The sequence below is a fragment of the Suncus etruscus genome, chromosome 4 (assembly GCF_024139225.1).
Source record: "Suncus etruscus isolate mSunEtr1 chromosome 4, mSunEtr1.pri.cur, whole genome shotgun sequence".
NCBI classification, from domain to species: Eukaryota; Metazoa; Chordata; class Mammalia; order Eulipotyphla; family Soricidae; genus Suncus; species Suncus etruscus.
Genome location: NC_064851.1, coordinates 152,271,420 through 152,292,446, shown reverse-complemented (window position 1 = coordinate 152,292,446; position 21,027 = coordinate 152,271,420). Strand labels below are relative to the sequence as shown.

The 21,027-nt window shown below is 41.4% G+C and overlaps 1 protein-coding gene across 4 annotated transcripts in view; it reads left to right on the top strand.

The window, feature by feature from the left end:
* The first annotated feature begins 5,001 nt into the window (after positions 1-5,001).
* INTS10 (integrator complex subunit 10) overlaps positions 5,002-21,027 on the top strand; it is a 41,909-nt gene continuing 25,883 nt past the window's right edge. For all 4 annotated transcript variants that reach the window (XM_049771818.1, XM_049771816.1, XM_049771817.1 and 1 more), the window contains exons 1-9: positions 5,002-5,216; positions 6,329-6,396; positions 8,069-8,172; positions 8,839-8,978; positions 14,388-14,469; positions 14,976-15,116; positions 16,374-16,545; positions 17,826-17,995; positions 20,561-20,694. In XM_049771818.1, the coding sequence (XP_049627775.1) occupies positions 5,088-5,216; positions 6,329-6,396; positions 8,069-8,172; positions 8,839-8,978; positions 14,388-14,469; positions 14,976-15,116; positions 16,374-16,545; positions 17,826-17,995; positions 20,561-20,694 (1,140 nt within the window). In that variant the 5' untranslated portion in view covers positions 5,002-5,087. The remainder of the gene's footprint in view (positions 5,217-6,328; positions 6,397-8,068; positions 8,173-8,838; positions 8,979-14,387; positions 14,470-14,975; positions 15,117-16,373; positions 16,546-17,825; positions 17,996-20,560; positions 20,695-21,027) is intronic.

The following is a 21,027-nucleotide window of genomic DNA, read 5'->3' as shown; positions in this document are numbered from 1 at the left end:
GGCTTATAAGCACAACCCCTGTCCAACTCTTATTCATATAAACTGATATGAGAATTGGTTCATATCTGATAGATCAGGGACTTGGAATAAACAAAATCAGATGACAGAGAGATCTAGACTAAAAGTATATGGGTTCTTATAAGGGGGAACAATTATGCTCCCCTTAAAAACAATTATGTTCTGCATTACCCCAGAAAATATCCCCCATGTGAGGACATATAAACTACCTCCTAAGACTAAATTAGGAAGAAGTGGCCTAAACAGAACAAGTACAGAAATGTAATTAGTAATCAGAAGCTTTTCCAGAAACAAAAACTTCAGTAATGACTTCTAAACTGTAAAAGAGCATTTAAAATCCTCTCTCAAAAATCACAGTATTAAGGGCTTGGAGAGATCATACAGCTGGCAAGGTACTAGTCTTACATGTGGCGGACCCAGGTTTGATCCCCAGTACAACATATATGATGTTTTCTCATGGCCCCCTAAGCACTATCAGGTGCTATCCCTTGAGCACAGTCGAGAAGTCTTGAGCACTGTTGATATTGTAACCCTCCCCTCTTACCACCACCAAAAATCAGAGAAAGACGCATTCCCAAATTCTGTGGGAGTCAGTTTTCCTAGAGATCATTCTATCGAGTTTATTTTGTCCTGATCTCCAAATCAAATAAGCACAGCACAAAATTTAAAAAAATAATACAAAAATCCTTCAAAAAATCTTCAATAATATCTTGGCAAATAAAATTCAATGAAACATCCAAAGAATTCCATACCATGACCAAGTGGAATTCATTCTAGGGATGGAAGGGTGGTTCAATACATGCAAATAAGTTAATTAATACATCATATCAGAAAAAAAGAAAGTTTAAACTTTTATATATATTGATGCTAATAAAGCATCTGAGAAGATACAACACTAATTTATGATAACTCTCACTAAATGAAGAATAAAATAGTTTTCTCAACAAAATAAAGGCCATATATTACAAGCCATACAAAAATTCACTGGTTAAAAAAATTTTAGGGACAAACTTCCTGCCATGTACTGGTCCTCCTTGTCCTTCTTTCTATTGTCTCTGGATATTATTACCACATTATCTCCCTCGCTTTTTTTTTGGGGGGGGAGGCTTTTTGGACCACACCCAGTAACGCTCAGGGATTACTCCTGGCTCTGCACTCAGAAATCACTCCTGGCAAGCTTAGGGGACTATATGGAATGCCAGATATCAAACCCAGATTCGTCACAGGTCAGCCATGTGCAAGGCAAACACCCTACCACTGTGCTATCTCTCTGCCCAAAAGTTATTGTAAACTGTCTGTATCTGCATCTTTTTTGTTTGTTTGTTTGTTTGTTTGTTTGCTTCCCCCACCCCCTCTTGAGGGTGAGTGCCAGTAATTGAACCTGGGTTTCCCAGCTGGAAGACATGTGCTCTGCAACTTGAGTCATATCCTTGACTCTAAAAAAGAAACTAGATGAGGAAATGCACTATTGTTCTTTGGTTTGGTTTGGTTTGGTTTGGTTTGGTTTGGTTTGGTTTGGTTTGGTTTGGTTTGGTTTGGTTTGGTTTGGTTTGGTTTGGTTTGGTTTGGTTTGGTTTGGTTTGGTTTGGTTTGGTTTGGTTTGGGACCACACCTGGCGGAGCTCTGGGGTTATCCTGGCTCTGTGCTCAGAAATTGCTCCTGCAGGGGAATCGAGCTCAGGTCCGCCCTGGGTCAGCAGCATGCAAAGCAAATGCCCTACTGCTGTGCTATTGCTCCAGCCCTATCTTTTTTTTCTTATATCAGATAAATGAATGAGATTATTCTGTCTATCCCTCTCTCTCTTATTCATTTCACTCAGCAAAAATAATTTCCATGTCTATCCATCTATAAGCAAGTTTCACAACTTCATCTTTCCTAACTGCTGCAAGTATTCCATTGTGTAGATGTAACAGTTTCTTTACTTTAGTCACTTAACTGTTCTTGAGCATTTGGATTGTTTACAGATTCTCACTATTGTAAGAAGTGATGTGATGAACATAGGTGTGCAGAAGGCATTTTTGTATTGTGTTTTTGTGTTCCTAGGGTATATCCTAGATGTAGTATTGCTGGATCATATGGGAGTTCAATTTCCAATTTTTTTTTGTTTGTTTGTTTTTGGGCCACACCCAGCAGTGCTCAGGGGTTACTCCTGGCTGTCTGCTCAGAAATAGCTCCTGGCAGGCACGGGGGACCATATGGGACACCGGGATTCGAACCAACCACCTTTGGTCCTGGATCAGCTGCTTGCAAGGCAAATGCCGCTGTGCTATCTCTCCGGGCCCTCAATTTCCAATTTTTGAAAAAATATCCATACTGTTTTTTGAAAAGGCTTGTCACAAATAGTGGAACAGTGTAGTTAGGGCAAAGAGTGGACAACAATGACAATGATGATTGGAATTGATCACTTGAGACAATAGCTGGGTATTGGATGGAGATAAAGTTATATGCACAGTATCCGTTCATTAACAATAGTGCAAACAGGGCCCGGAGAGATAGCACAGCGGTGTTTGCCTTACAAGCAGCGGATCCAGGACCTAAGGTGGTTGGTTCGAATCCCGGTGTCCCATATGGTCCCCTGTGCCTGCCAGGAGCTATTTCTGAGCAGACAGCCAGGAGTAACCCCTGAACATCGCCGGGTGTGGCCAAAAAAAAAAAAAAACAATAGTGCAAACAAATGTCTAAAATGGAAAAATGAAGAGAAAGAGAGAGAGAAGCCTGTCCAAGAGGCAAGCAGCGGGCGAGAGGGGGGGATGGAAACCAGAGACATTGATTGTGGGAAACATTCATGGGTGAAGGGGGGGCATACATTTTAAGATTGAAACTCAATTTTGAACAACTTTGTAGTCACAGTGTTAAATTAAAACAATTAAAATGTTAGAGAAATAAGTAAAATAATAGAACAAATGTTTAGCATGTGCAATACCTTGAATTTGAACCCTGGCACTTTTATACCCCCAATCACTATCAAGTGTGGTCCTTATGATAAAAGAGAAAAAGAAATGGAAAGTTTTTCAGAATATTTGAGAAAATCCTAACCAAAACAACCAGGCAATAAAAAGACATAAAAGAATCCAAGTAGGGGCCAGAGAGATAGCATGGAGGTAATGTGTTTGCCTTACATGCACAAGGATGGTGGTTCGAATCCCAGCATCCCATATGGTCCCCCGAGCCTGCCAGGAGTGATTTCTGAGCATAGAGCCAGGAGTAAACCCTGAGTGCTGCCGGGTATGACCCAAAAACCAAAAAGAAGAAAAAGAAAGAAAAAAACCAAGTAGAAAAAGCTATAATAAAATAATCATAATCAGTATGTGCAGATAATGCAATTTACTTAGAAAAATTCTAAAGACATTATTAAAACTAAATAGAGTAAATTGGCAGCATACAAAATAAATATGCAAAAATTCATTGCATTTCTTTATGCAAATGAACAAAGCAGGGTGGGGAAAGTATTTCTACCAACAGCCATTTGTATATGTGCTGCCAAAGCGAGCACTCTACCAACAGCCATTTGAATACTTTATTTTTAGATTTTGGACCACATCTAATAGTGTTCAGGGATTACTCATGACTTTATGCTTAGGGATCACTTCTTCCTAACCCACTGTGCTACTACTCTGGCTTCAATTTAGATATTTATAACATCACCAACCATACTATATAAGTAGATGTCTGCTCCATTGTGTAATAGAGCTGTATCAAACACATAATTTAATGAATACATATTGTGGACTAGATATTCCTCACCCCTGAGTTAGGAGAAAAATAAAGAGAACAATAATATTAAAAATACTTGGGAATACATTTAACAAAGGATATGAGATAATCATATACATGAAACTATAGTATATTATTAGAAATAATAAAGGCAATGTAAATAAACAAAAAATATATCCCGTATGTTCGGGGCCCTAACGCCATCAAACGGGCCCAGATTTGCTTGTCCTTAGCATGGAGGTAGGGAGTTTGCCTTGCATGCAGAAGGACAGTGGTTCGAATCCCAGCATCCCATATGGTCCCTAGTGCCTGCCAGGGGCGATTTCTGAGCATAGAGCCAGGAGGAACCCCTGAGCACTGCTGGGTGTGACCCAAAAGCAAAAACAAACAACAACAAAAAAGTGAGATTTGTTCTGTGGCTGAGATGATCCTCTTGGAGTTCACAGAAAAGCACTTTCTCATGGCAAATTGCTCCAATTGCTCAATAAACATTGAAGAAAGCTGTCAAGGCGAACATAAAAAACAGGAGTGCTTTGGCTGAAAGTTCAAAGTTAAGATATCAGCAAGGGGACTTCTTCTGAGAATTATGTTATGTCCTTCCATTGTAACTTGACCTTGTCCCCTTTCTTTGCATCTTTGTTCTCATAATTAAAAATAAAAAAATTAAAAAAAAAAACCAGGAGTGTACTTGCTTGAGGTACGTAAAATAAATAATAAATAAATAAAACCACGCTAAATTAAGGCAGGCACACGGTCAAGGCTTTTCTTCCTAAACAGAGTCGAGTTTGCAAAGATCTGGGTGGGGATCCAACTCCAGCCAGAGTCCTGCAGCTTTTTCCCACCCACTGCCAAACTGTCCTTGGCCCTTTCTTCTCCAGTTATTCCCCCATCCATCAGGACCCGGGGAAATATCCCCCTTCGCACGCTCCGGTCACCAGCCAGGCCAGCAGTGTCAATGCAAACCCTGAGATACGAAGGGAAGAGCATCCTCAGGACCACACAAAGCCCGGAACCGCCCGCTCCCACGCAGGCCTCTCCCCAATCCAGGCTCCGGGTGGCGCGGCGGGACGAAAATCCACTCCACATTTTGCAGGTGACTGGCGGCGTGGAGGGCAAAGGTCGACGTAGCGCTCAGAAGTGGGCGGGGAAAGGCCGAGAGCCGCCCGGGCGGGGGAAGCTGCCTGCAAAACCCGGAGAGGCCTGCGCAGTCCGTTCCGGGAGTAGCCGAGCGGTCCCAGACATGCGCAGTAGCACCCCCCGCGGCGGCGATGGCGGCGGCCCTGGCAGTGGCTACAGCGTCTCGGCGCCCCTAAAGCCCAGTGTCCTCCGGCCTGCAACCCCACACCTCCCGGGACATGTCGGCCCAGGGAGACTGCGAGTTCCTGGTGCAGCGAGCCCGGGAGCTGGTGCAGAAGGACCTGTGGGCGGCCAAGGCTTGGCTCATCACCGCGCGCAGCCTGTACCCGGCCGACTTCAACATCCAGGTGAGGTCCTTGGGGTGCAGGGAGCGCCTCGGCCTGGCCTGGGGGGCTGGCTGTGTCCGGCCCTCCGCTGCCTCCTGTTCTGCCCTCTCCAGCCCGACTGCACCGTCCACCAGGCTCGCTCTCCCCGTGTGTGTGGCCAGTCCCCCAACTAAAGCAGATCACTCCAAGGCCAGGTGGCTGGAAGCATGTAGTGTTTTGGGCTGCTCTGTGGCCAGGGCCCCCCGAAATTCGCCCGCAGGAGAGGGCCCAATCGCCTGCTCATTTCATTCATCCCACTGGCAGCCATTCGTTCATATGGGAGACCTACTTCCACTGCTGATTCTGGACACACACACACACACACACACACACACACACACACACACACCACCCCTCATCTCATTCATCCCTCCCACACACACACACACACCACCCCTCATCTCATTCATCCCACTGGCAGCCATTTGTTCATTTGGGAGACCTACTTCCACTGCTGATTCTGGACACACACACACACACACACACACACACACCCCTACTTCCACTGCTGATTCTGGACACACACACACACTTCCACTGCTGATTCTGGGAACAAACACACCCCTACTTCCACTGCTGACTCTGGACAAACACAAGCACACACACACCCTACTTCCACTGCTGATTCTGGAAACACACACACACCCCTACTTCCACTGTTGAATTCTGGGGACACACACACACACTCCTACTTCCACTGCTGATTCTGGACACACACACACACACACACCCTTCCACTGCTGATTCTGGAAACACACACACACACCCCTACTTCCACTGCTGATTCTGGAAACACACACACACCCCTACTTCCACTGTTGTATTCTGAGGACACACACTCACACCCTTACTTCCACTGCTGATTCTGGGAACACACACACATACACACCCCTACTTCCACTGCTGATTCTGGACACACACACACAAACACACACACGCTTGTAAATGAGCCGAGTATCTTGCCCTATGGGATGTGAGGACGTGGGGCATGATTCTCAGCTCCATGGGATTTGAGGGTTCCTCTTGCACTGTCGCCTTGGAGGTAAGACCCGTCCCTGGCGGATGAGGTGACCCCGGGGTCCTCTCTGTTGCAGTATGAGATGTACACGATTGAGCGGAATGCAGAGCGGACTGCCACGGCCGGGAGACTGCTGTACGACATGTGAGTGGGGAACTGATTGAGCCTTGGCTTTGCACTGCATTCTCAGACTTTGTGCAAGTGGGAAATGGAGGAAAGAGTTCAAGTTCATCTCCATCTACTGTTCTTGGCCAGGAGTCTAGGCCCGCCTCCTTTGATTCTGCATCTGCCTTCTAAAGAGTCTTCCTATGTTTTTTTTAGTTTTGGTACAACTGTTCTTCAAACAAGAAACAAGATAGTTGGGAGAGAGCTCAGTGGGCTGGAATATATCCTGAGCACCGGCTTTTCTTCACACACACACACACACACACACACACACCTAATTTTTCACCAATAATATCGAAATTATGAGAAAAAGTCAAAACTCTCTGAAATACATCATATGGGTATATTAGACACAGATGGACAGGGTTGTTACTAAAAGCAAGATAATATTCTGTAGTTTATTGTCTTACCCACCACCAGGGATTCCTTTCCATCTCTAGGTAGGCATCTATTTCCTACTTTTTCATGTGCAAAGCATATCTTTTTTGGGGGGGGGGCGGGGGCACACCTGATGACGCTCGGGGGTTACTCCTGCCTCTTCGCTCAGAAATTTTTCCTGGCTTGGGGGACCATATGAGACACCGGGGGATCGAACTGTGGTCCCTTCTAGATTAGTACGTGCAAGGCAAAATGCACTATTGCTTGTGCCACCGCTCCAGCCCTCTCTGCAAAGCATTTCATCACCAATCTTGGTAGTCTTTTAGATGTTTCCAAATAGAAACTATGCAGAGTATCAACAACTTTGTACTCATATTTAGGTGTTTTTCTGTAGAATAGAAACTTAGATGTGCTTTCATTCATCATCAAAGGATCTTCCCATTTAAAATTTTGATGCACTGGGGCCAGAGAGATAGCACAGTGGTAGGGCATTTGCTTTGCAAACGTTGGTTAGAATCCCGGCATCCCTTATGGTCCCTTGTGCCTGCCAGGAGCGATTTCTGAGCATAGAGCCAGGAGTAACCCCTGAACCCTGCCGGGTGTGGCCCAAACTCCCTCCCCCCAAATTTTTTTGACACACTACCAAAATAAATTTCAAAAAATATATATTGTTCCAGCTTACATATCCACTACATCATATATTTTTGTTGTATTTTATTTTACATTAGGAATATACCAAGCAGTGTTCAGGGGACCTTAAGATCAATAGATGTTGGCAAGATTTTACCTAGAGGTCCCATATGCTAAGCATGTGCTCCAGGCCTTTGAATTTCCCAACCCATCTATTTTTAACTTTTGCCAATTTGAAAAGAGAAAAGTATCTTGTTGCTTTTTAAATGTTTGTGTTTTTATATTACTAAGAAGACAGAGGGCTTTCCAAATTTTTTTATTTGACTCTTCATTCTTTGTGTTTTCTTTTGGGTGTTTTTTTCTTGTTAATATTTAGGAGTTGATATTATTTTCCTGTAAGCGAAAAAAAAAAGTGGCATATTATGGTCATTTTGTTTTTTTCTGATATAGGAAATATCACAAGATTTTTGTGAATGACTTCATAAATTAGTCTTTATTTTTCTATATTTTGCTTAATTTTGATGCATCTATATGTATTTAATTGGAATAAAGAAACATTTCTATCCAAATGTTGGGTTTTTTTTTTTTTCAGGTACTATACAGAAGCTAACATTTTAATTTAATACATTCATTTTAAATATAGGTTTGTGAATTTCCCAGATCAACCAGTGGTGTGGAGAGAAATCAGCATTATTACATCAGCCTTAAGGAATGATTCACAGGATAAACAAACCCAATTTTTAAGAAGTAAGAATAGATTTAATAGTATATAAATGACCATTTCTGGAATTCCAAGTTACATAGTGATTTCACAAAAAGTTACACATGATATTGGTACTTAGATGTATGTTTTAGTCTGATCCAATGATGTCACTTAGTCTTTGTGAGTTTGTGTGGAGCGTTTAACTTCATTAAAAGATATAGATGTGTTGGTTATCCCAAGGAACAGAAATTTTCTAAGTAGATTTCATAAAAATTAGATGCCCATATGTAGATTAGACAGATGTTCATAAAGGAGAAAAGAAACTTTTAGTAACTTGACCGAATCCTATAGCCAATAAAAGATGTCAGTTCTGGTTAAAAAATGGGCTAGATCATGTCAACTTAAACAGTTGTATGCTCTTTATCTTAACCACAGCAAGTCTTGTCATGATACTTTGCATAGTCTTTTTCCTGGTTCTAATAAGGCTTCCAAATGTTGTGTAATCATTCAGCAAGTGCCTGTTGCCCCTTGCCATTGAAAGGAAAAGCTTAAGTGATGAAGTACTCATTTAATCATTGCTTAAGAAAAACTTAAAAATAAGCATTGATTCTTAATGTAATATTTACTGTTTTCTCATGAAAATGCTTTATTCTCCTGCTTCAGTATTTTCTTTATAAAGAGATTTTAAAAGGGAAATGTGTTATGTACAGGTTTATTTGAGACTCTTCCTGGCCGGGTCCAGTGTGAAATGTTACTGAAGGCCACCGAACAGTGCTTCAACACTTTGGAACGATCAGAAATGCTGCTTCTTCTTTTAAGACGCTTCCCTGAGACAGTGGTGCAGCATGGGGTAAGATTAACCCCCTCTTCAGGAAAAAATAATATGTGTGTGTTTGTCATATAAGAAGTGTAGAATACTATTTCTTTTTTCTTTTTTTTTTTTTCCCTGGTTCTTGGGCCACACACTGACACTCAGGGGTTACTCCTGGCTATGCACTCAAATCTCTCCTGGCTTGGGGGACTATATGGGACGCTGGGGGGTTAAACCACAGTTCATCCTAGGTCAGCCTCATGCAAGGCAAACGCTCTATTGCTCTGGCCCCAGAATATTGATTATTTCTAAAGGATAAATTCTGAGTAGTCAGACAAGATTGAATTTAAATCAAGGAATCTTAATCAGTAAAGCCAGAAGGGTGTCATTGTTATCAAGTACATAAATTTCTAGAAATCATGTAAGTATAAGGAAACAGTCCCAAACTTTGATAGTACTATTTATTTGCAGTTTGTAGAGTCCAGTATAGTTAAAAAAGGAAAAACAAACAGAAATAAAAATCTGGAATGCACAGTATGGGTGGTGACATTAGCTAGTACTCGCTCTGGTCTCTTTAAAGGGGAAACAGTGGACTACAAGAGACTGAACTCTGCCTCTTTCCAACAGACTCATTCAACTTTCGCTCACAAACACTCAGGAAAAGCTTGGGAAATTTTTATTAGTCCTTTTTAAAAAAAAAAAAGTTAATAAAAAATTATAGCAAAAAAGTAAAGGAGGGGTTGGGGCTAGACAGATAGCATGGAGGTAGGGTGTTTGCCTTGGATGCAGAAGGATGGTGGTTCAAATCCCAGCATCCCATATGGTTCCCTGAGCCTGCCAGGAGCGATTTCTGAGCACAGAGCCAGGAGTAACCCCTGAGTGCTGCCAGGTGTGACCCCAAAACACCAAAAACCAAAAAAAAAGTAAAGGAGGGGCCGGAGCAGTGGCGCTAGAGGTAAGGGTCTGTCCGCCTTGCAAGCGCTAGCCTAGAGTCAACTGCGTTCCATATGGTACCCCCAAGCCAGGAGCAATTTCTGAGCGCAGAGCCAGGAGTAATCCTGAGTGTCAATGGGTGTGGCCCCAAAACAAAACCGAAAAAAGGAACCTGAACTTTAGCGACACAGCTGGAACAATCCTCATTTGCACAAGTTTTAGTTTTTACTTATGGTGCTCACCAGGGGTCTCACTCCTTTGGTCATGTTGCTCAGACATACTAGTTACAAATATAGGGAATAGGGGCCACATCACTAGAGAACTTATGAGGCAGGCATTTTAGCCACTGAGCCATCTGCCAGCCTCTATATTATCGTCTTTTTTTTTTTTTTTTTTTGGTTTTTGGGTCACACCTGGCAGTGCTCAGGGGTTACTCCTGGCTCTATGCTCAGAAATCGCTCCTGTCAGGCTCAGGGGACCATATGGGATGCTGGAATTCAAACCACTGACCTTCTGCATGCAAGGCAAATGCCCTACCTCCATGCTATCTCTCCGGCCCCTGTATTATCGTCTTAATGGAGTTTTAAAGCTTCTTTAAAATTTATCTTGGCTGTGGTTCAATCACCTGGCATCCCATATGGTTCCACAACCAGGAGTAATTTCTGAGTGCAGAGCCAGGAATAACCCCTGAGCACCACCGGATGTGGCCCAAAAACAAACAAACAAAAAGAATAAAATAAAATAAAATGCAATAGTACAGCAGTGGGGCGTTTGTCTTGCACACGGCCAACACAGGACGGACCCCATTCGAATCCCAGCATCCCATATGGTCCCCTGAGTCTGCCAGGAATGACTTCTGAGCGCAAAGCCAGGAGTGACTCCTAAATGCCGCCGGGTGTGACCCAAAAAAACAAAAATAAATAAATAAAAAATAATAAAATTATTCTTGGGCCGAAGAGATAGTTCAGTAGGCTGAGCAAATACAAAGCATGGAAGAGGCCCAGGTTCAATTTCCAACATTGCATGGTCCCTAGGCATCACTAGTTGTAAAGCCCAGCACTCTGGGTATGACTCAAAATGAAAACAAAAAAAGTTTCTATAGGTATCTTCTTAACATTCTATTTTATTAGTTTAAAGGCAAATAACCAAGACAAAGTGGTCCATGATTAAGTAAATTCTATACTTCTATACTATATTCCTGGTGTACTCTTTTAAAATAAGAATGTTTCTGGGGCCAGAGCATTGCCCAAGGTGTAGGGCAAGCGCTTGCTATGCTTACTGCTGACCAGATTCAATCCCCTGCATCTCATCTGGTCCCCTAAGCCTATCATGAGTGATTCCTGAGTGCTGAACACCGCTAAAAAAATAAAAATAAAAAACAACAAGAATTCTTTTTTAATTTAAAAGTTAAATAAGAATGTTTCTTTCGGGCCCGGAGAGATAGCACAGCAGTGTTTGCCTTGCAAGTAGCCAATCCAGGACCTAAGGTGGTTGGTTCGAATCCCAGTGTCCCATATGGTCCCCCGTGCCTGCCAGGAGCTATTTCTGAGCAGACAGCCAGGAGTAACCCCTGAGTACCGCCAGGTGTGGCCAAAAAAAAAAAAAAAAAAAGAATGTTTCTTTGAAAGTTTTTTTTTCTAGATTTGCAATTTTATTGCAAAAGTTTTTCATTTCAGTGTAGGAAATTACACTTGGTACCACTGGGAACAGCTTGTTACAAACCCTTCCAGATATGTTTCTACACATATCTAAATACATGTGTAACTGCAGGACTTCACAAGTCACAAATTCAGGCATGCAAAAGAGGACAGCTTTGATTTTCTATAACTGAACTTGTTTCTTTCTCATCCTTGTTGTACCTACTGGCAAAAACTTGATTCAGTAGTGCAAAGTAAGCTCAGGCAAATAAAATTTTTCTTAGCAAAAACTAACAAATTGCTCCCTGAATTAAATTCCTCTCCTCTCCAAAATTGCTTGCTTCTTCATTCTAGGGAACAAAATTCCATACCAGGCATGTAACTTGAGGTTGGGATGTGGTTTGTCAAATCACGTCAGGTCTCACTTTTTCAGTGTACATCAGTCCAGAAGGATTTGTCTCCTGTCCTCAGGATGCAGGACCTGCCTCAATGGAAAGACTCCAAGATATAAAATTTTCCCAATCTTTTTACCAATCATGTCAAACACCTGAAGGCACCCTAGACTCAGTTTTGATGTCCTTTCTTTTGGGCCTCACAGGCAAGAGACATGATAAACTTTTGGATGCTCTGAGTCACTGCTGAGGACATTCTCTGGTTCTTTCAATCTCTGGAATTTTCTGGGGGGTTTTATTTTAAATATCTTTATTTAAACACTTTTATAGCAGACATGATTGTACTTGGGTTTCAATCATATAAAGAACACCATCCTTCACCAGTGCAGCATTCCCACCACCAATGCCCTCCATCTCCTTCCGTCCTCGCCCCTGTCTATTTTCGAGAAGGCATTCTGCTTCTCTCTCTAACATCTCATTAACATTGTCGTGGTAGTTGTCAGTGTAGTTATTTCTCTAACTGCACTCTCCACTCTTTATGGTGAGCTTCATAACATGAGCCAGTCCTTCCGGCCCTCATCTCTGGGCATGATTACAATAATGACTTTTTTGTTTATTTGTTTGTTTGTTTTGGGGCCACACCCGGCAGTGCTCAGGGATTGCTCCCGGCTGTCTGCTCAGAAATAGCTCCTGGCAGGCACGGGGGACTATATGGGACACCGGGATTTGAACCAACCACCTTTGGTCCTGGATCAGCTGCTTGCAAGGCAAACGCTGCTGTGCTATCTCTCCGGGCCCCTACGATAATGACTTTTATTTTTCTTAAAACCCATAGATGAGTGAGACTTATTCTGTGTCTCTTTCTCACCCCTAGGCTTATTTCACTCAGCATAACAGTTTCAATGTCCATCCATGTATAGGAAAATTTCATGAATTCATCTCTCCTGGTGGCTGCATAATATTCTGTTGTGTATATGTACCACAGTTTCTTTAGCCATTCATTTGTTGAAGGGCATCTTAGTTGTTTCAGATTCTGGCTGTAGTGAATACAGGTGTGAGGAAGGTATTTTTGTATTGCATTTTTGTGTTCCTAGGATATAGCCCTAGGAGTGATAATGTGAATGGGATTGTTTTTTAATGTTCATTTCTTCTCTATCATTATTGGTGCACAAGAAGGCCATTGATTTTTGTGTGTTAAATTTGTATCCTGCCTCTTTGCTATATGAATTTGTTGTTTCTAGAAGCTTTTTTGGGGTGTGGCCATGCCACCCAGTGATGCTCAGGGTTACTCCTGGCTATGTGCTCAGAAATTGCTACTGGCTTAGGGGGTCGAACTCCAGTCCATCCTGGGTCAGCCACATGCAAGGCAAACGCTGTGCCATCACACAGCTGTGCCATCACTCCGGTCCCTTGTTCCTAGAAGCTTTTTGATAGAGACTTTAGGATTTTCTAAATATAGTATCATGTCATCTGCAAACAATGAGAGTTTGACTTCTTCTATTTGGATGCCCTTGATATCTTTTTCTTGCCTAATAGCTATGGCAAGAACTTCCAGCACTATGTTGAATAGGAGTGCTGAGAGAGGACAGCCTTGTCTTGTACCAGATTTTAGAGGAAAGGCTTTTAGTTTATCTCCATTGAGAATTGGGTTTTGAGAATTGAAAATTGAGTATTTGCCATTGGCTTGTGAGAGATGGCCTCAACTCTATTGAGAAAAGTTCCTTCCATTCCCATCTTGATGAGAGTTTTTATCAAGAATGGGTGTTGGACCTTATCAAATGCTTTCTCTGTATCTATTGATATGATCAGATGGTTTTTCTTTTTCTTTTTGTTGATATGGTATATTATGTTGATTGATTTATGGATGTTAGAACATCCTTGCATTCCTGGAATGAAACCTACTTGGTTATGGTATATGACCTTCTTGTTGAAGTGCTGGATCCTATTTGCCAGAATTTTGTTGAGGATCTTTGCATGTGATCATCGGGGATATTGGTCTGTAGTTTTCTTTTTTTGCAGCATCTCTATCTGGTTTTGGTATCAAGGTGATGTTAGCTTAATAAAAATGATTTGGGAGTGTTTCTGATTCTTCAATTTCATGAAAGAGTCTGAAAAGGATAGATAGTAATTCCTCTAGAAAGGTTTGAAAGAATTCATCTGGGCCTGGACTTTTGTTATTGGGGAGACTTTTGATTACCATTTTAATTTCATCGGTAGTGATGGGTCTGTCTAGATATGCTAGATTATCTTGGTTTAACCGTGGAAGATTATGAGTCCAAGAATTTACCCATTTCTTCCAGGTTCTTATGTTTCTCATGTGGCATAGAGTTTCTCAAAGTAATCTGATTACCCTTTGACTCTCTGCAGTATCTGTTGTGATCTCCCCTCTTTGAAAGTTTCAAAATGTAAATTGTGTAGTAAATAACACATACCCTGTTCCTATAGTTCTGATACATTAATTTACATTTTACTGTGTTTTGAAACAGGTTGGCCTGGGGGAGGCACTATTAGATGCTGAAGCTATTGAAGAACAAGAATCTCCAGTTAATTGCTTTAGAAAATTATTTGGTAAGAAAAAGTATGTTTTTATTCACTCTTGATGGTAAATGGAATCAGATAATTTGTGGAAAGCAGAACTTTTCATATTTAACTCCACTTATGTATTTAGTCTAGATAGCAATTGAACAGCTTTTAAGGAACTGGTGAGATAGTACAACAGGTAAGGGTATTTATTTGCCTTGCAGTATGGTTAGATTTGGATTGGAACCCTAGCCTCCCATATGGTTCCCCTAAGCCTAGAGCTGGGAGTAACCTCTGAGCCTGCTGAGTGTGGCCAAAAAATAAGTAAAAAACAGCTTCTAAATTTTTACTATGTAACATTTGACACTTCAAAAATATTATGTGTATATTGAATCATAATAAACAATATCTTACCAAGGAATTAAACTGTTACCCATAGAACTTCATCCACTGAAGTGTGCATAAAGGATTTTCCTTGTGAATTCTAAAATAAATTTTGTTTTACCAAAACTGTAGACAATTTCATCTTTGTTTCTATTTTTTTTCTTCAACAGTTTGTGATGTCCTTCCTTTAATAATCAACAACCATGATGTTAGATTGCCTGCCAATTTATTATATAAGTACTTAAATAAAGCAGCTGAATTCTATATCAATTATGTCACTAGGTCTGCTCAGATAGAGAGTCAGCATCAAGGTAAGTGGGAATGTCCTACAACTTTATCGAGACAGATTTTTTTTGAAATTTCATGCTCACCGAGCCAGGAAGATAACGCCTAGAGCTGGCACACATGTTGGCATGCACAAGGTCCTAGTTTGATTTCAGTTATCAAATGACCCTGGAGCACTGCTCGATAGAAGCTCTGGTGGCCCTACCAGTACAGTATCACCTGGCTTACATAGCCGGACCAAGTATAGCCAGGAGTGGCCTCTGGGTCACCATAAGCACTGCTTCAGAGGCTCCTTCAAATTTCTTTTTGGTTTTGGTTTTGGTTTTTGGGTCACACCCAGTGATACTCAGAGGTAACTCCTGGCTATGCATTAAGAAATCGGTCCTGGGCCGGAGAGTTAGCACAGCAGTGTTTGCCTTGCAAGCAGCAGATCCAGGACCTAAGGTGGTTGGTTCGAATCCCGGCGTCCCATATGGTCCCCCGTGCCTGCCAGGAGCTATTTCTGAGCAGACAGCCAGGGGTAACCCCTGAGCACTGCCAGGTGTGGCCCAAAATAAAAAAAAAAATAAAATAAAAAAAAAAACAGTCCTGGCTTGAGAGACCATATGGGATGCCGGGGGATCAAACTGTGGTCCATCCTAGGCTAGCTCGTGCAAGGCAGGCGCCACCACTCAGGCCCCTCAAATTTCTTTTTTAATCAAAAAAATTTTAAAACTCAGAAATTCCTCATCTTTTTTTTTTTTTTTTTTTTTTGGTTTTTGGGCCACACCCAGCGGTGCACAGGGGTGACTCCTGGCTGTCTGCTCAGAAATAGCTCCTGGCAGGCACGGAGGACCATACGGGACACCGGGAATTCGAACCAACCACCATTGGTCCTGGATCGGCTGCTTGCAAGGCAAACGCTGCTGTGCTATATCTCCGGGCCCCCATCTTTTTTTTTTTTTTTTATGGATACATATCAATGTCATAGTATTCCTAAAAGTTGATTCCTAGAAAAGAAAAAACACTGCAATAAAGAGTCTTTATTTGCTTTGATCCCAATAGTCAACCTGAACTGGAATGTTTAAGTGCCTTCACATATGTGCCACAGCTTGAAATTCTCTTCCTCTTTTCTCTGAATTGCCAATTTTGGGTCATGAAACAAAATGCATTGAGCAGATTATTATATTGACATTCTTTTCCTTTTGAATGGGAAATTGGCCTTTATTATCTCTCTCAAGGACCATGTACATAGTAAGTAAATAGCAGTGTTAACTATTAGTATATATATTTTTTCTTCTTAGGTGCCCAAGAAGCATCTGATTTAATGTCACCTACCAAACGCAGCTCACAAAAGTATGTAATAGAAGGGCTGTCTGAAAAGTCATCCCAGATTGTGGACCCATGGGAGAAGTTGTTTAAGATTTTAAATGTCGTTGGAATGAGATGTGAATGGCAAGTGGATAAAGGAAGACGGTAAACAGCTGCTCATTTCTACAGTGCCTCATGAGTCATTTGGTTGCATAATCTCAGGATCATAAAAAATTAGGAAGAGGGCCTGAAGAGATAGCACAGTGGCGTTTGCCTTGCAAGCAGCCGATCCAGGACCAAAGGTGGTTGGTTCGAATCCCGGTGTCCCATATGGTCCCCCATGCCTGCCATGAGCTATTTCTGAGCAGACAGCCAGGAGTAACCCCTGAGTACCGCCGGGTGTGGCCCAAAAAACAAAAAACAAAAAAAAAAAATGAGGAAGAAGGAGAACGGAAAGGGTAGGAAAAGGAAAGGTAGAGGAAAAAGGAAGTACATGTTTTAAGCATATGTATGCATCACATACTTCTCTTTAGGTAAATTCTGTTAATATTGAATACTTACACAGACAGGGTAGTTATTTATGTTATTATAGATTCCTAATTGAGAGGCCAGGGAAATGGCCTTTGCATGCTGAAGCTTTGAGTTCAATTCCCCAGTATTTCATGGTCCCCACAGCACCACCAAGAACAGCCCCCAAACACTGAGCAGGGAGTTATCTAGGTATGTCCCCAAACCAGAAAAATTACTAGTTCAAGTATAAACTCTTTTTTTTTTTTTTTTTTTTTTTGGTTTTTTGGGCCACATCCGTTTGATGCTCACGGGTTACTCCTGGCTAAGTGCTCAGAAATTGCTCCTGGCTTGGGGGGACCATATGGGACGCTGGGGGATCGAACCACGGTCCTTCCTTGGCTAGCGCTTGCAAGGCAAACACCTTACCTCTAGCGCCACCTCGCCCGTCCTAGTATAAACTCTTAAGGTGATAAGTTTGTTTGTTTGAAGCATTCTTGATGTTCAGACCTAAGTAAACTTTGCTTTTGTACAAAATTTTGTTCTGAGATGTGATTTAATTAAGAAAATGAATATCCTCTTTATGCAGACAATAAAATATATTATATTATATTATTATATATATTATTATATTTAGAGCTATATTTACTAAATGTAATCGCTTTTGGAGCTTTTATTTAAAACCTCTAATTGACAGATCTAGGATGACTTACCTTTTTTTTTTTTTTTTTTTTTTTTTTTTGGTTTTTGGGCCACAGCCAGTGATGCTCAGGGGTTACTCCTGGCTCTGCGCTCAGAAATCGCTCCTGGCTTGGGGGGACCATATGGGACACCGGGGGATCAAACCACGGTCCGTCCTATGCCAGCGCTTGCAAGGCAGACACCTTACCTCTAGAGCTACCTTCCCGGCCCCGACTTACCATTTTTTTATCTTTCAGAAACTATAGTGATATTTTGCATAGAATGAAGGATCTCTGCAGATATATGAACAACTTTGATAATGAAGCTCATGCAAAATATAAAAACCAAGTGGTTTACTCCACTATGTTGGTCTTCTTTAAGAATGCATTCCAGTATGTCAACAGCATTCAGCCATCCCTCTTCCAAGGTTGGTTTAAAGAGTTTTAGTGTTTTGACTATTGTAACCTAAATAGTGTTCCAAAATACTGTCTTGGGATATTGAAGGAGATGGAAAATGGGCCGGAGTCACAGCAATTAGGGTATTTGCATTGCATAAGACTGTCCTGGGTTTGAGATCCAGCATCCCATATGGCCTCCCAAGCTTTCCAGAAGTAATTTCTGAGTGCAGAGCCAAGAGTAACTGCCAGGAATATATCTAATTACTTGTAGGTTAGTGATGGTAGAGCTTCTTTTCAGTTGTTGATATTTTTATGTTCCATATTTTCCAGTGTATAAGACTACTGGGCATATAAGACAACCTCCTACTTTTCCTATTAAAATACAGAGTTTGGGCTATATTTGCCATAAAAGACTACCTCTCTTTTAATGCACACCAAATGGAAATTAAAAAACATAAGAGAAAAAGAGTAGAACCCTCAAAGGTTAACAGTATATGTTTAATAAAGCTAGACCTGGGAGTGCCAACAATCATTTTACATTTGTCATTTGTAGTGAATGACTGTGATTTTTTTAATTGTGATCTACATTAAGAGCAGGGAGAGGGGGCTCCTCCAAGAGCAGCTGGCTGGAGTGCAGTGATTATTAGGACAGCTAGAGGGAGACAGAGCACCTCCTCTATGTCCCATAAAAGCTAAACAGGGGACTGAGCACCTGAAAGCTGCATACCAAGCTGCTTGATGAGATGCAGCGCTCGGTAACTCAGCTCCTCTGTGTGCCCTGAAAGATGAATCAGGATAAGCAGAGGACTGAGTGATGGCGCCTGGGTAAGATGGGATGCTGGAGTAAGTTTCAGCATGCTGTATACTGATGTACAAGCCGACCCCAACTTTTAAGAAGCTTTTCATGGGTTAAAAATTCATCTTATATGGGGCTGGAGAGATAGCATGGAGGTAAGGCGTTTGCCTTTCATGCAGGAGGTCATCGGTTCGAATCCCAGCGTCCCATATGGTCCCCCGTGCCTGCCAGGAGCAATTTCTGAGCATGAAGCCAGGAGTAACCCCTGAGCACTGCCGGGTGTGACCCAAAAACTACCAAAAAAAAAAAAAAAATTCATCTTATATGTCAGAAAATACGGTAAGTATATTTTCATATAAATTTTCTATATTATATGGGGCCGGAGAAATAGCATGGAGGCAAGGCATTTGCTTTTCATGCAGAAGGTCATTGGTTCAAATCCCGGCATCCCATATGGTACCCCAAGCATGCCAGGAGTGATTTCTGAGCATGGAGCCAGGAGTAACCCCTGAGTGCTGCCTGGTATGACCCAAAAACCAAAAAAAAAAAAAAAAATTCTATATTATAGATGGATACATAATTCAGATGCTTTGAACAAGCAACAGATATATGAAGGTACTGAAGTATATTTCATGAAGATTCCTTAAAAGGGATTTTTTTTGTTTTGGGGCCACACCCAGTGACACTCAGGGGTTACTCCTGGCTATGCTCTCAAAAATCGCTCCTGGCTTGGGGGACCATATGGGATGCTGGAGATCGAGCCAAGGTCTGTCCTGGGTCAGCCGCATGCAAAGCAAATGCCCTACTGCTACACTGTCACTCCGGCACCAAGAGGGTTTTTTTTTGGGTTTTTTTTGGTTTTTTTTGTTTTGGTTTCTGGGCCACACTCAGCGGTGCTCAGGGGTTACTCCTGGCTGTCTGCTCAGAAATAGCTCCTGGCAGGCACGGGGGACCATATGAGACACCGGGATTTGAACCAACCACCTTTGGTCCTGGATCAGCTGCTTGCAAGGCAAACACCGCTGTGCTATCTCTCCGGGCCCGGGGATTTTTTTTTTAAGTAATATAAATTTGAGGCCAGAGAGATAGTATAACAGGTAGAATGTTTTTGCCTTGCACGTGGCCTATCCAAGTAACTCCTGTCATTCCATATGGACTCCAAATATTACCAGTAGTAATACAGAGCCAAGAGAGCCTGAACATTTCTGAGTGTAACCCCAAAACAATAATAATAATATTAAGTAATATAAATTCTAGAAAGTTTGAACATTTATATCCACAATAATTTTAGAATAACTTATTTTTGTGTACTGTCTTATACTCTTGTATTTTATATAATGATTTATGATTATAATTATGATTACTATAAGTTATGATCGTAAAAAGTTGTAGAACAGATACAAAGAAGAAATTTGCACTGTTTCCTCCCCACTTAGAGAAAATGTTGGAGCTATTTAGGATAAATCTGTAGTCTCTTATATTTAATCACATGTATACTTGTTTGTTTACCTAACTGTAATAACATTGAATATATTTTAATTATCTATATTTTCTTTTTGTTTTGAGGTGCTTAGTGGCTACTCTGACTAGGGATCACTCAGTATTCAAGGGTTCATGTGATACAGGTCAAACCTGGTCTCCTTCATGCAGAAGTGGTGCTTTTTTTTTTTTGTCCTCTATGTCCCAGTGACATATACAATTTCTTAGGGCAGTTTAACAAATTTCTACCTGATATGAAGTGTTCTTTTTTCTTTATAATTTTGTATTTGTAAGAGTTGGTGTTTTCTCCCATCCTTAGGTCCTAATGCCCCAAGCACAGTTCCACTAATTCTTCTTGAGGACGTATCAAATGTGTATGGTGATGTAGAAGCTGATCGTACTAAACATATACATAAAAAGAGAAAGCTAGCAGAAGGAAGAGAAAAAACTATGGTAATTCTTTTCAGTGTGTTTATTAACAATGGTATTTGCGAGTAATGTATCTTTGTAAATTATGCTTTAGTACTAAGTTGATTAAAGTATAGGTTTTTCTATGGCCATAGATGCTCAGGCATCAGTAGTGCTTAGGAATAAAACATGCAGCTCTTGTACTGTTCCACTCAAGTTATCTTCCTGGTACAAGAAACAAAACCTACCTCCTTTTCTTAAAAACATACATCAGTGTCATCTTTCACCCCCCACATTTTTCCTTCAGGTGCTTTGTTGTTCTATTGGCAGTATTCAGTGCTTTACTTTTTTATTTCTTTTTTTTTTTTTTTGGTTTTT